The sequence below is a fragment of the Plectropomus leopardus genome, chromosome 11, assembly GCF_026936395.1.
Source record: "Plectropomus leopardus strain MGB_pleo_1.0 chromosome 11, ASM2693639v1, whole genome shotgun sequence".
NCBI classification, from domain to species: Eukaryota; Metazoa; Chordata; class Actinopteri; order Perciformes; family Serranidae; genus Plectropomus; species Plectropomus leopardus.
In genome coordinates, this window is record NC_142186.1 from 13958416 (window position 1) to 13972252 (window position 13837).

Below are 13837 nucleotides of genomic sequence, written 5' to 3' on the forward strand. Positions count from 1 at the left end.
AAGTGAAATAATGCTGAGAGTGAAGTTATACTCTTGAAGCTTGGTTGTAGGAGTTGATTGGTGAACACATAATGACACAATTGTATATACAACAAGTCATCCACTGAAGAGCAACTCTCCACTTACTTCTTATTAAAAGACAGAAAATTGCACAAAAATCCACAATAGAATCCACAGTTATTAAGTGTTTTAACAGTTCAAAATAAATGCTGAAGTACGAGGGCGTAGGTTTTGTTTCAACATTGGGAGTGGGGGACATATGAAACAGGAGGTTTGGGGCTCCTCTTCTACAAAATTTTGAGTATCAAAAATGCTTAAATTCCTTCATTCTGGTGAATTTTTTAATGCACCACTTTGTGCCATTTCTGCATTAATTAACAGTGTAAGCGTCTCAAATTTTGTCAAAATAAAGTCTTCTGCTACTTCAATGTTTTTATTGAGGGGGACAAATGCACATATTATAAATATTCGTGAGTCCCCCTGAAATCTACACCTATGTTGAAGTATCAAGATTATAATTGTGATGTAATGTCTGAAATGCTGGGTGCTGTCAGCATCCTTAAATCATTGACCGTGGTTGATTCATAATTGGCTTATGTTCACAAACAATGTAGTATAGGAGTAAGATGAACAGATGAGACATTAAAAAAAGGGGTTGAACTCAATTGATAGGAAGGTATTTTTCCATGTAGATTCAGATTATGTTGTTGAAGAGATGGGCAGACTACTTACTCACTATACAGTCTCAAATTAAAACATAGCTCAACATAGCCCGTGTGATTTATTTAAACCTAAGTGACTGCATTGTGTTTGATGGCAGGATTACTTCAGACAACCTCAGGTGTACAGTAAGTGCCTTTAACTATGCTGTGTGCCATAATGCATACAGCCATTGTTGTTCAAGTTGTGTAATTTTTTGAAGAAGCCCAATAAAGACAGTTGTTCAACATGAAACACAAAAAAACAACATTTAACATCACTGTCATGAAAGATTTGGCTTCATTGACACAGGTCACCTTTGTTTTGTAGCCTGTCTCACTTTAAACTCAGCTGACTAAAGTGTGGTGAAAAGGAGGTGTTTAACTCTCCTCACTTCACCTCTCTCTTACAATCTCTCTCTCTCTGTATTGTAAACTGCCTCTCACACACACACACACACACACACACACACACACACACACACAAGCACACTCCGGCACTCCCCTCCTTGTGGCTCATTAATCAAAGACAGATTATCAGGAAAGTGACACCTTCATGATTACAACGTTTCTGGGGAACTTTTTAATATGAGTTTAGTTGGAAAGGAGATGCAAATTAGCAGTCTTACTTCAAAGTGCAACACAGTTATTATTCAGATTACTACAGTTTGATGCCATAAGGCAACAACTGAAACTTTTATATAAAACTAAACTGAACTAAAAGGCATGAAACCTTAAGAATGTTACAGACTTGCACATACAAAAAGAGGTCCATATTGTGGTACAGTTGTAATTGCCCCATTAGTTTGCCTAATTTAAGTGAAGCAGTTGATTTATGCCACTCATCAATATGAGGGATGCTGCTACACTGGATCACCGCTGAACAGGGCTACCTGTTCTAATCTATACAGTAAAAAATCCCCCACTAATCTAGATAACTAATAACTGTTAATGATAATAATTATTTTATAATAATTTGCTGCTTGTGACTTTTTTTAATTTAAAAAAGGAGAAGAAAAAAAAGAAAATCAGGTCATAGTCCCTTTGGCCTCAACTGGAATAGCATCTTATTCCCCACTTGCTCCACTTTAAACAGCAGAGCATCCATGCTTCGCCACATCTGCCCAAGAAAAAAAAAGAAGATTCTGTTTTAATCTTTAAACGCTAAACAAGCATGAACTCCTGCCGTCGCCTTCATTTTCCGTCTAAAAGCATATACTAGTGCGCCTAAATATTTTATTACAGGCGCCCGATAACACTGGGTAACGCACTGGATAATGAAAAGGTATACACCGAGGGGAGGAGGGAGGGCAAGTGGGCAGTATAGTTTAGTGGAGTGTCTATCAGATTTTTTACAGTGTTTCCAGTCTGATTCTGTACATGCAGAAGAGTGGAGGTCCATGCAGAGGGCCATAAAGAACTGTGTGGCCCTGACTGGAAGAATACATGCCAGTTCAGTGACTCTCTCTCTCTCTCTCTCTCTGTGTGTGTGTGTGTGTGTGTGTGTGTGTGTGTGTGTGTGTGTGTGTGTGTGTCAGGTGCGCTCCCACCACCCCCAAAATCAACGTGTCAACACTTTGTCCTCCGTCCACTGGGTGTGATGTTGAAGATAAATTGGGTTCCGCCCTGCCTTAATGCACTACGTGTCACATTAACCCCAATGAATTCAAAAAAGAAAAAGTCCAAATTAATAAGACAAAATGGAGCGCTCTCTCTCTCTCTCTCTCTCTCTGTGTGTGTGTGTGTGTCGCGAGGTGTGAGTGAGTGTATGGTTGAGCGCCTCAGACGGGTTGTTAATGTTAAGGTGGCATTAGAGTTAATGCAAATTAAAAAGCGCTGGCTGATCCCTTATGACCCCCCCTGCTCGCAGCGTTAATGCGGCCATTTGCTTGGAGGTACTAACCCCCTATAATTCAATTTGTCAAAATGAATGAGAGGACAGACATCTCATAGGCTACAGCCCTCCCACATCCCCAAAATACAACAGGAGGAGATGCAAAAGAAAAAAAAAGGCAAGACAAAAGTTACCAAACCGAAGCCTCTCCGTCTTTGTGGCTGTTTATTACTTCTTTCATCTGTAAATGAAAGCGAGCAATTATTGCAAAGGAGCCGGTATCATATTATTATGTTGGCCCCGGTCCCCTAGATAGTCATCAATCACTCTCAATCGACCTGTCACCGGCAGGCAGAGATCCAGCTGGAGAGGAGAGAGGGAGGAGGAGGAGGAGGAGGAGGAGGGGGAGGGAGTACATCATCATTAATTTGAGGAGTGACCCCCGGGGCTATCCACATGTCTCAACCCGGGATTCTCCAAGCAAGGCTGCGCGCACCGGCACCGGCGCGCTATGGCGAGGAAGTTTGAGGCTTTTTTGGGTTAACTTCCGATTTTACCAAAGGAAAGACAGAAAGAAAGAAAGAAAGAAAGAAAGATGGATAGATAGATAGATAGATAGATAGATAGATAGATAGATAGATAGATAGATAGATACAGTTTTATAACAATTGAAAAATGTCTCACGGGGATTTACACAAACTTTCATTCAAACTACATCCCGTTAAACACTTTTTTGGAGACGTGTTGGGGTAATAAAGGGACTCATCGCTCCATGTGAAATATGAAACCAAGATACGAGCTATTAAAAGTTGGTTATTATATAAAAAAGAAATGTGATTGTTTATATTTTAAATGCATTTACTCTTTTGGATCCATTTGCTCATTATAGTGACTGCGGTTTGTCTTCAATTTGTCTTTATCTTTTCACTAAATAAGAAAAAAATTCTTTACTAATGAATTTAAAATCAATTAGTTCCCCATGCGATTAGCATCAGTGCGGAGGAATGATAAGAATGTGCTTAATTAGGCCTAATGCATTTAAACTGATACATACGTTTGCATATTCAAGACACTGATTGGCTTAATTGATTGATTGGGGACTGCGAATTAATCTCCTGGACATGTCTTTTAAAAAGAAAAAAATCTCCTCCCTCCCCTGATCCCTCTCTCAATCTTGTTGGATTGTTCTTTCTTTTCTTTTTTTTTTGGTCGTCATCCTGAGAAAGAAAATGCATATTAAAGTTACAGTCTGGTCATTTTTAGAGTGGGAAACTTCTGACGTCAGAGTCACCGCTGTTTAAAACAACCTGCCTCTGCTGCTGACGTCTTTTATACTACTTTTTTATAAGGCAAAAATATGTATCTGACAACAAAGTGATTATTCCAGGCAAAGAAAGACAAATTCATTCATTCATTTATTACTGGTATACTTTGAAAAAGGGAGACCTATAGGATTTTTTTTTTCATTGAAAGGCGTTTGAGTGGGGGGCATTTTCCACAAATTAAACATGCTACTCTGCTTCGCCCTATAAGCATCCTAGGAGCCTGTGCTTACCAATCAATTGGTACAGTCAAACAGAGCTGCAGCCTGCGTTAGAGTGGAGACCTTCAGTCTCGCTTTATTTCTGGATATTGGGGGACCTCTCTACCATGTCATATCCACAATTTGGATATCCCTACTCGTCTGCTCCACAAGTAAGTTCACCTGACTACCTTTGTTCAGTCGATCGGGTGTTTGGCTTTCGATATTGCAGGGATTGATTATCTCATCGATTTAAGCGTGATCCTTTTACGCATTTTGGCCAGGAATCAGGGAAGCTGTCACAGAGCTTTCGCGTATCGGAAAGGTATTGCGTTACAGCCAGTGATACCTGTGTTCCTGCAGCGATAGAAAAAAAAAGAGGTAAGAAGAGGGAAATCAAAAACCAGCGAGACTGCCGACCTCCCGTTCACTGATTTCTGCGAGATAATAGCAGCTCTGTAATGTCAACCATATGTTTATCTGCGCTGGAACACACATGCCAACTTGTTCTGCACACGCTGTGTGTGTTTTGCGCCGTAACCCAGCTGCTGTTTTGTTTTGGCTTTGAGCCATAAAAAATCATTTGGGCATTACTTTGGGTTATTACTGTGCGTTGTTGGGAAAACATGTAGCTGGTTGTAACGCGTGTTACGTTTGGATCAAAGCTAACAGACGGCTCGTTTTGGACACGTTTTACGCGCACATTACCACAATAATAGATCGTCATCAAATACCAGTTTTTGCAAGTCATGTGTTGTGTTTTGGTTTTTATACATTGAAATTCAAAGGGGAAAAGTGCAAATAGAGGCGAGTGCACTTAGGGTTTTCCGAGGAAGCACTTTTTTTTTAATTATTTTTTTTTTATTTGCCAAAAACTTAAAAATCATGCTTAGTAATGCAATCAAAAACAGAACTGGAAACAGCTAAAATCGTGTTTATTTCACTGAGTCGATTTTATTTCATATGTTAAAAGATAAAAGTTACAAACTAACTTTGAGATCAGAGTGCTCATTATAAACATTATATTTTGTTTATACTCAGAATCAAATGAAGCAAATAACTTTTTTTGAATGATAAATTCCCTCTCTGTCTCCCCCCCAGTTCCTGATGACAACCAACTCTCTGACCACTTGCTGCGAGTCCACCGGCAGATCCATAGCCGACTCCGGAGTAGCGGCGTCCGGGCAGACCCCAGTCTACTGTCCCGTGTACGAGAGCCGGCTGCTGGCCACCGCGAGGCATGAACTGAGCTCAGCCGCCGCGCTGGGCGTGTACGGGAGTCCCTACACCGGCAGTCAAGGCTATGGGAATTACGTTACATACGGCACGGACGCCTCGGCTTTCTACTCGCTGGTAAGCTCCTTCATCTGATCCCTCATGGCATTGATTAATGGAGCTGCAGGGTGCAGAGCCTTGAGCCAGGCGCACCTATTTTGTTATGCTCTACAGCACGAAATACCTGCCTTTTGCTCTACGTGATTTCTCTCCATGTCATCATTCAAACCGAGTTTAGTTTAGTAATTGAAAAATACTTCTCAGGAAGGTTAGATATTCTGCCTTTTATCATTTCCGAGTTTTCAGTGAGGCTGTCATATTTATGGAACAAGGCAGAAACAAGTTCAGGTATTCCATTAATACTGAGACAAGCTTTGCGCTGTAAACGAGTTTATTTTACAAGCAGGCTACCTTTGAAGATTCTGTATTTTAAAAAAAATAAATAAATAAAAATGAATAAATAAATTATTTAAAATGAATTCTCATATGTTTTCATAACAGACCTTGTGGACCTATAATGTTCAAGGGTGTTGTTTGTTCAAGTTGCCTTTTTTTTGTAGAATTGTTGTAAGAGGAATACTCATAGTAGTTACATGCTTTTGTAAGTGATGATTTGTTCTATAATAAATAGTCCTTATTTTGCTTGACACCCTCCTGGAACCTACCTTAAAATTTATTTGCTCAGATCTCTGCAGAGAACAAACCAATAAATGTTCTGCTTTTTAATGTTTTTCTGAATGTTTAATTTTAAAAACTTATTTTGAAAGTCCTAGTTTACAGAGTTTTGCATCCAACAAATAATGTATCATTGTTGTATAGTTCATATAGTTTTTCTGCGTTTCACTTTGCAGTATGTTTCAACATTTAATGAATCATAACACTCTTCAATAGCCCAAATGAAGTACATAATCAAGCAGCTTATAAAAACAACCGATCTAAATGTATTTGTTTTTCAGCATCAGGTGAGTAATTTAATGCACCATAATTGATTTGAGATTTGTGTCGCTCTTTTAAACTCTTGTTTTTGTGTATGATTGCAGGGCACATTCGATACTAAAGATGCCACAGCTTCTGCGCATGCGGGAATCACCCAGGCAACAGCCTACTATCCTTATGATCCTACCCTGGGACAGTATCAGTATGACAGGTATGTTGTTTCTATGATTATGTGACTTCTGTTGATTGTTTGAAATGTAACAAGCTTGATTATCAATGCAAACTTCGGACCTGTTAATGGAATACATGCATGTGATCTAATAACATGTGGTGCAAGATGGAAAAGTGATGTGTCCAGTCAGAACTTTTAGTTGCGCTGTGTAAGTCCACTGTCACGCGGGTTCAAACAGCTTTAAGCAACTAAAACGGGATGTGATCAAAATTTAGGCAAACTCTCATAGTATTGTGCACTAGTGTTTTCCCAGCGTTAAATCAATCATCCCCGAGAGGTCAAGGCCATTCTCATCACGTCTACCAACACTGGGTCATCACCTTCATCTCATGACACATTTCTTTCCTGATGGGGTGATGTGCCTCTAAAGACTCGTGCCCCTTTCAGAAAAGACATGAAGGCCTCTGCAGCATTGTGAAGAGCACGCCTGCCATATTGAAAGGTCTTTCCAATAATTACATGACATCCAAATTAAGTCTGTGATCTGGTGAAAATGTAGCTTGTGAATGATACTTGTGATCAGCATGATTTTTGAACAGAGCCAGCAGCTTTAAAGAAGCCAGCACTAACAGGCATGCAAAAAAACCCCACTTTATTTTAGTGTTGTGTGTGTTAACTGGCTGGCAAAGTGTCATGTTGATTTGCTCTATGGCAAAATAAGAGTTCACAAGAGTCTTTTACCAATCACTCTAAATTAAGAATGAAGTGCAAAAGCTGTCAGCAGGAATGCACAAGAGCAAAAACAGCAGAAAGGCCTAAAAGTCAAAACGGAATTAGTGGCACTCTGAGAAAACAAGCAGGCCTACAGCAGTACCACTCTGTCTGTGTCCCGCCTTTTACCTGAGGGCTCATCATTACACTCAATAAAGCAATTTTACAGTCTATTTTATCTGTGAGGGAAACATCAGCGGGTATGGAAAGGTGCAGCGCTCCTCTTCTCTTGATTCCCTCAGCAGTGCTTGACCTGCGCTTAGCTATACGGAGCAATAAAGGCCTCATAAAAGCCTCCCCTGAGAGGACTTTTACAGCTCACTGCTGACTGAAAATCAACACTGTGCATTTTAAATTGAGGTCTATGGTGGATATTTGTGTGTAGGAAAGGAATCGTGTCACACACTAAGGGTGGTTTTAATAGGTAATGCATTGATAATGGAAAATACATATGCATAGTCCAAACATTTTTATGTGGTTGAATAATTTGCATGTTTTATGTTAGTATCATCATATTACAATATCATCTATTTAACATCAGTTTAGGTGCTGCAAAGGAATATTAGGGGGGTGTCAAGGAATTTATCTGATCTCTGTACTGCGCATGGTCCTCCAATGCTTGTGTAAAATTTTATAAAACTATGTTGACAATGTTCATTTGACTGTATGGTGCATTTTAAGGGAGTCGATTACTCCTTACCCGCCCCTCCCTGTACTTTCTAAATGCTGTCTCTTATGTGACATGTGTTTATGATGTCTCCTTTAAATGATCAGACCTTAACACAGTTATAGGGGCACATGGGTTTATGAGTGGGACTGTCAGGCTTATAAAGCACATTATGCATAATTTCAATATTCCAAGAAGCAGATGGCGCTGTCATGCTTTCTAGAAACAAAACTGCCAGGGCAACACATTAGAAAATGTAATGCAACAAGCATCACATATTCTATTTACCCTCTCATTACCATTGTGCTTGTGCCCTTCTCATTAACAGATATGGTTCCATGGATGGGGGAACAAGGCGGAAGAACGCCACGCGCGAGACGACCAGCACGCTGAAGGCCTGGCTGCAGGAGCACAGGAAGAACCCGTACCCGACCAAAGGGGAGAAGATCATGCTGGCCATCATCACCAAAATGACCCTGACGCAGGTCTCCACCTGGTTTGCCAATGCCAGGAGGAGGCTCAAGAAGGAGAACAAGATGACATGGCCGCCCAGAAACAAGGGCTCAGAGGAGAAGAGATATGATGAGGATGAAGATGGGTCTCAGGAGGAGCAGATAAAGAGCGAGAACAACGAGGATGGTTAGTGTTACTATGCGTTGTTCCTCTGCTGAAAGAAAGATAAACTATAAAGCTCTATGCTGAGTTGTTTTGCAGGATATTGCAGGTCGCTTCTGTCTCAAAAGCATGTTAGAAAACTGTTTTCATGGCATCTTCTCTTAAAAATGTATTGTCTTGGGATAAGTATCACAAGAATAGAAAAGTTTTGTTCAGCTGTTTCTTACCTTAACTCATTTGGAGGGATTGGGATTTGTCAAAAATAATTACAGTGGTTTGCACTGCAGGCACAATAATTAATCATGATCATAATGTATAGAGTCCACTTTTACCATATTAAAACTTGAATCTGCTCTATTTTCTTTTTCATCCAACAAATGATAAACTTGGGGTGATGTTATCACGTGTTTTCTTTCCTTCAAAAATGTCAATCAGGAAAAAAAGGATTCATTTTAATAATCACTGTAAGGCAACCCTATCAGTCTTACATCTTATGTTATGTTTAATACTTAATTTTAACAATTTAAGTATGATATTGTTATTGTTTTTAAAAAGTGCATCACACTGATAATAAGAAACAAAGGGCAATGGGGCCTTGTAATATGTACAGTGAAACATTTTATTTTTGTAATTTGCACTATTCTTAAACCTATGTATTTTTTGTCATTTTAAAAATGAAAGAGCAGCAACAGTTTTGTGTACAGGCATGCAGTTTCACTCTGATCACTATAACAAGCTTAAGCAACAGAATTCCATTAGACAGGCCTCAGGCAGTCAAAGTGTTTTTTTAAAATGCTGTTTTTCCAACTTTAACTTTTAAAAGCTGATTTTGACATGATATTTTTTATAGGACTATGTCAAAAAAGTAAATCAATACATTAGACTACCTGAACTATAAACATCATGTCGGCTGAGACTCGATTTATGATAAAACCGATTAGATATTTATTTAGCATAATGAAGATGTAAACAATATTCCTTAATTAAGTCAATTAGCTGCATTTTTACAAGTGTGGGTGATCTTCAATACTTGATTTTAGAGTGGTTATTCAGGATGCCATCATCAGATCCGAGGCCACCTCGCATGACACATCATCTTTCAGTGACATGTCTGCCGTCTCCTCTCTACTTTCTTTCTCTCAGAGACCAGAAGTCGGCCTGATAAGGACCTCCAGTTAAGCGACTTGGACGATTTCGACACACTGGAGTCTGAGAGCTCGGAGTGTGAGCTGAAGCATCGGTACCACATGAACACACACATGACAACGACGGGCGACTGCCCCGCCGAGCACCTCATCAAGGACTCGTCTCTGAAAATCTCCATCCCTGTTTCTCTGGGAGGGGAGCAGGACTTGAGCAAAAGTTGTCTCAAAACGAACCCGGAGGATTTCCAGCCGGACAGCAGACAGCAGCCAAAAGCGTGTTATAACCAGCAGCAGCAGCAGGGGCACCAGATATTAGACGGCAAACCTCGCATCTGGTCTTTGGCCCAAACTGCGACGTCCCTGAACCAGACTGAGTACCCGTCCTGTATGCTGAGGTGCCAGCCGCCGCCCCCCTCTCTCACCCCGTCCCCCGCCGCTACCTCACCCGTGACCGGCCTGGACAACAGGCAGGACTCGCCGGTCACGACCCTGAGAAACTGGGTGGACGGGGTTTTCCACGACCCCTTGTTCAGGCACAGCACTTTGAGCCAGGCTCTGACCAACACCACCGTCTCTTGGACCACGAACACCAAAGGCGCCATTCTGGAGGCTGAGAGGAGCGCGGCGGCCTTGCAGCAGCACCAAGACTCCTCCAAAGACAGTGCCACGAGTTTCCCAAAAAGTATCAACAAACTTTTCTGCTCCTAACAAAACCAAATTTTATTGCAAAAAGAGAGAAACTCTTTGTGACTGACTTAAAGTCGGGTGGAAAGCCTATTTTGTCTCCATGATGCCCTCATTCTGTTTTATTCGTTTTTTTAATTAAAAAAATGATAGCTATGCTGTTACATTGGCGTTTCACAAGTGAAATATCCGGATCGGTTTGGCTTATATGATTTTTACGCACGCACAGAAATGTATAACTTAAAGTTTACATCTTGGAGAAAAAAAAATAGGCCTGAGGTTTACATGATTTTTATTTTTATTGTTTCTTTACTATGCGCATGCAAATGTAATTGAATATTATTTAGGTCTCAGCAGTTGAGTATCACTATTTAAAAAAAAGTCTCACAAATGCACAGCTCTCGTAGGAAGTGGATGAGAGCGTCTAAACTTTGTTCACTGAAAATAAAAGCAGTCGGTTTCTGATGTTGGGTTGAGTCGCTGTCCATGGTGCTGACACACAGGGGGCTGATTTTGCATGTTATTTATTTTCATGTAAAACTCCGTCCACTCCTGTATAGCTATACAACACATGGGGTCTGCTGCACGGCTGTGCGGAGAGGACCTTTTTTAATGCAAACTTCTGATAAATAAAGCAGCTTTATCATTTCAATTCATTCTTAACCCATTAAAACAGGCGCAATCGAACATCTCCCACCATGTGTTATTTTTCAGGAAAAAAAAACATCCACTCTCATTTAGTGACAGCGAGAAAATGAGGCAGCTCAACCCTCAAGACAGAACAATATCAGTATCTAAGATCTGCCTCATTAATTCCCTCTAAACAGGCTGTAATTGGGATGTTCGCAGTCATATTTCATGTCAGCCTATTGATTTCCCCTCTCCGCTCTCTGATAATATTATCGAAACATCTCAACAGCGTCCATGATGCAGCTGTCAAAAGGGTAAGTTATTCGCCATACGTCCATTAATAGGTTCAAAAACGAGAGGGCCCCTGCGAAATAATTTGAAGTGAAGAGTTTTCGTTTTGACACTAACCCCTCAATTTCCTCGAGACGCGGGGCCCCAATTGCAGAAAAAAACAGCTTGGATGCTGATTCCCTCCTCTGGAAAAGTGAAAGGGCTTTAGGAGGGGAGGCACTCACGTCGTCTAAAAGTGAAAAGGGCAAAGGAACTCGAATTAGTTGTTGTAGATAAAAGGGCAAAAAGAAAGGAGTCAAGGGTACTTGACAGTAATGGCGAAAGTGGAGCTCTCGGGGGACTCTGTCTGTCCTGCGAGAGAGGGGGAGAAAGGGGGGGGCAGCTTCGGTGATGAATTTTAATGGGAAAAGCACAAACGACTGAGATCGCCCCCCTCATGGTAGAAAGTGCAATAGTGGACAAAAGGGATTTTCTATAAATCGGAGTCAGGACGTGTGTTTTTATTTGCTTTACCTCGGAAAACCTTGCCTGCAGCTTAAAGCAAAGTTGACCGCGAAATAAATTGGAGCAGGCAATGGATATCTGACAGGTGCACGCGGAGTTAATAGCTTCTTATTTCTACAGAGGGATATTTTTATTATCATATTCCTTAATCTAGGCATGTTTATGAGCCTACATGCAAAACTGTGCGTTTAATTTTTCAAAGCCACCGATAGAAAAATTAGGCCAGAGTTAAAGGCCCCACAGATAAAACAATATAGCCTCGACATTTTAATTAATTTAGCACGAAGACAGATTTTATTAGAGCTCCGAACCAAAGTGGCTTTGTATTAGAGAGAAAGAGACACGAAGTAAGACAGAGGAGAGAGAGAAGGGGGAGGCAGATCCAGGGAGAGAGTGTGTAGAGGCAGAGAGAGAAAGAGAGAGAGAGAAGCGAGCTATAACTAAATCATTCAGCCGTGGCAAATACGAACACACAGAGGGAGCGAGATGGTAAATTAACAGGGGCTTTTTACATAGAGACCAAATAAAACTGTAATCAGCGACGCGTTACTTTTCATTAAGCGGGTTTGACAGCAGCATATTCAGCCACTCCGGCGCAGGAGCAGGAGCAGGAGCAGGAGCAGGGGTCCGGGCTGAAATAAACTGCTCTCAAACCGAGAGTCATAAGATAATTCCTTAAGCTCCATTAACAACTCTTAGCCGCAGGAAATGGGCTCCCCCTGAAAACATCTCCAAATCTAAAAGCTTTATCGACCTGGCAAACCTCAGCTGATGGCTTCTTTTTTTTTCACCCCCCCCTTCTACCTCACTCTCTCTCTCTCCCTTTTTCTCACTCTCTGCCTCCCTCTCTCACCCCCTCCCTTTCCCCCGTTTTTTTTCAACTTAAGGGACAGAAACGTCCAACTGAGGTAATAGACTTTGACACAACACATTAAATGGGAAATGAGAAAAGGGAGAAGAAAGGGCACTCTTAAACGCCTTTTAAACGTTACCAATTAGAGGTTTAAAACTTGAATAAGATGTAGGCCTTTGGCATATGCCTGACTGATGGGACATTTAACTGAATACCTTCCCCGCTTGGTAAAAGCAGCACGTAAGTGAGCAGCAGTGTGTAGTGGAGCTGAGTCAAGGGATTCATAGGAAAGCTTATCTCACTTCCTTAAAAAAAAAGTCCACCAGTCCTGTGCAACATGATTGTATCGAGATAAGTTGTTTTTTTTTTTTTTTTAAGTAGGTCAAATGACATCCTAAAAGTTATGGAACGCATTCTTAACTTCCTTGCCTATTTTTTTTTTTTTTAAACAAGCATCCTGTCAAACACACCTGCTGTAAGGCCCACAAAAGCTGACTGAAACACAGAACAATCAGCACTGAGCTTCCCCAGAGAGAGGGTGAGAAAGAGAGTCTGGGGTCAGGTTAATACCACTGTGACCCTGAGCCATAAATATATTTACACATCATTACACATCAACATACACACAAACACACACACACACACACACACACACACACACAGAATGACACCCAAACGCTTGCCTCACACACACGCATTAGGCTTAATTGAATATTTAATCTATTCATTGACTAAAATTAATATGGTGAGAATAGCAGTAATGTGATCAAAGCTTAAATGGAAATATGAAGCATGACCTCACACAGAGAGCAGTGGAGAGAGACCACACACACACACACACACACACACACACACACACACACACACAAACAGAAGGCACAAGGCTGTTATGGCCTGAATGCCCCTTTCAAGAATCAATGGAATGGCCTTTTATTCCAATTAAAATAAAGCACATTATTATCAGAAAATACAAATTCACAGCTACAATAAATAACAGCCTTTAGGTATGTTGTCTTTTTTTTCCAGAGGATTAAATTACATCTAAATGTCAGCTGATGTGAATGCTTGGCATAGCTGATCTTAGCAAATGAATATATTGATATAAAACAGAATAATACACCATTGGTAGAGTGAATTTTAGTAGAGTTCATAGGACAGAAGACCAAAGCAGAGCAGTAAATGTGTCAAATTTGGATTTTGTGGCTTTATTAACGCCAACAGGATGTTCTTCCATAGCTGT

General features: G+C 40.7%; 1 protein-coding gene across 3 annotated transcripts in view; it reads left to right on the forward strand.

Annotated features, from left to right (window-relative positions):
- irx4a (iroquois homeobox 4a) overlaps positions 1-10784 on the forward strand; it is a 486370-nt gene extending 475586 nt beyond the window's left edge. For 2 of the 3 annotated variants that reach the window (XM_088084042.1, XM_088084041.1), the window contains exons 4-7: positions 5156-5407; positions 6370-6476; positions 8204-8514; positions 9634-10784. In XM_088084042.1, coding sequence (XP_087940168.1) covers positions 5162-5407; positions 6370-6476; positions 8204-8514; positions 9634-10343 — 1374 coding nt within the window. In that variant the 5' untranslated portion in view covers positions 5156-5161 and the 3' untranslated portion in view covers positions 10344-10784. Of the gene's footprint in view, positions 1-3873; positions 4228-5155; positions 5408-6369; positions 6477-8203; positions 8515-9633 lie in introns of those variants that run through there. The other variant, XM_042490795.2, reaches the window with a different exon arrangement.
- Positions 10785-13837: the final 3053 nt, after the last annotated feature.